Genomic DNA, 1,356 nt, shown 5'->3' with positions numbered 1-1,356 from the left:
CAGCTTCAGTTCAGTAACTGTATATGTAGATGAGGACTTTACATTTGAGTATCAAAAATGAGTGAAAAACAGTGGAAATCTAAAATTTACCCCAGGGATAAAGTAATACATATTGTAAAATTAAACTTGTTGTAAATATGTTGGTATGATATGTTATGTGATATGTTGCAAGATTTTCAAATAACTGAAATATGAATTCCCAGTTATGAGTGTAATATATTTGTGTATATATAAATACACATGTTTAAATTTAAATATTTACATGTGTATTTATACATATTTTTGATTTTATAGTATATATATTTATATGTATATTTCTCAAATAACTAATATATGTATATCTCGATTTGACAGTCTTAAAATTACCTTCATAACTTACACAAGCTTAAACAATAGCAATATGAGAACATGAACTGATTTGCAGAGTTTTAACCTGTTCATTTGTCCTACAGGTAATCCTGCTCTTGAAGAGCTGCACACGGTCGTCTGCTGTGACACAGCTGTGCTCAGATTGTCCCACACATCTCTCCTGTGCTGGCTTCTGTGTTTTGGGGTTCCAGTGTATCATCGTCATGATCCTCCACAACTTCTGGATCAACAATGTCCTCATTCAGAAGACTGAGGTTGTGGAGCACTGCACAGCATGCAACAACATCTGCACAAAGACAGGACTCACTTCCAGGGCCTTGAAGAAGAAGATGGAGCACAGCTGGTCTTCATCATCCTGAAGGCTCTCTCAACAATGTTCTCTGCACGAGCATCATTGGTGTTGAATCAAACCTGTACAGGATTCTCTACAGGCTCTCTATATGCTGTGATGAGGCAGATGTGTGCACTCAAACAAGGATACCCACCATCTCCCAGAATGTGTTTTCCTGCAGGTGGATACAGGCCTCCAGTGTAAATAGAGCTGTTCTTCAGCACCATGGCATCATACACAGACCCGGGATACTCAACAAACATATCAAGGTACTTCTCCTGGTGGTGACCTGCAGCTGAACAGAATGAAACCACTTCCTGTTGAAATAACATTGGGCTTCTTTTGCTGGTGGTTCAATTTGTATGTGACAGCCATCTATTGTGCCAGCTACAAGAAGAAAAGCTGCTTCCACTACCTCCATTGCATCAGCCTCCTCAAAATCCCCATGAAAGACGTGCTCATTCTGTCCACAATGTTATGCAGCTCTTGGATGTCAAAGGCCAGTGACAGCATCCTGTATGATGCTGTTCACAGTCCGTAAATATGTAGTTTTTTTTTAAAATAAAATTTCAATAGGTTACACATTTTTTGCTGATATCTATATATTTATATGTGTATATAGTCTATAATGTATATATTATGTATGTATTTATGTA

The 1,356-nt window shown here is 37.5% G+C and overlaps 1 protein-coding gene across 1 annotated transcript in view; it reads right to left on the bottom strand.

The window, feature by feature from the left end:
* Positions 1 to 506: 506 nt before the first annotated feature.
* Positions 507 to 1,356, bottom strand: part of LOC113040792 (carcinoembryonic antigen-related cell adhesion molecule 1-like) — a 21,826-nt gene continuing 20,976 nt past the window's right edge. The window contains exons 6-7 of the mRNA XM_026199043.1: positions 855 to 1,017; positions 507 to 634 (exon numbers count right to left, since the gene is read on the bottom strand). Of these exons, the coding sequence (XP_026054828.1) occupies positions 507 to 634; positions 855 to 1,017 (291 nt within the window). The remainder of the gene's footprint in view (positions 635 to 854; positions 1,018 to 1,356) is intronic.

Source organism: Carassius auratus, chromosome 22 (assembly GCF_003368295.1).
Source record: "Carassius auratus strain Wakin chromosome 22, ASM336829v1, whole genome shotgun sequence".
Taxonomy (NCBI): Eukaryota; Metazoa; Chordata; class Actinopteri; order Cypriniformes; family Cyprinidae; genus Carassius; species Carassius auratus.
Note: the sequence above shows the minus strand (reverse complement) of the source record. Positions and strands in the feature narration are given on the sequence as shown.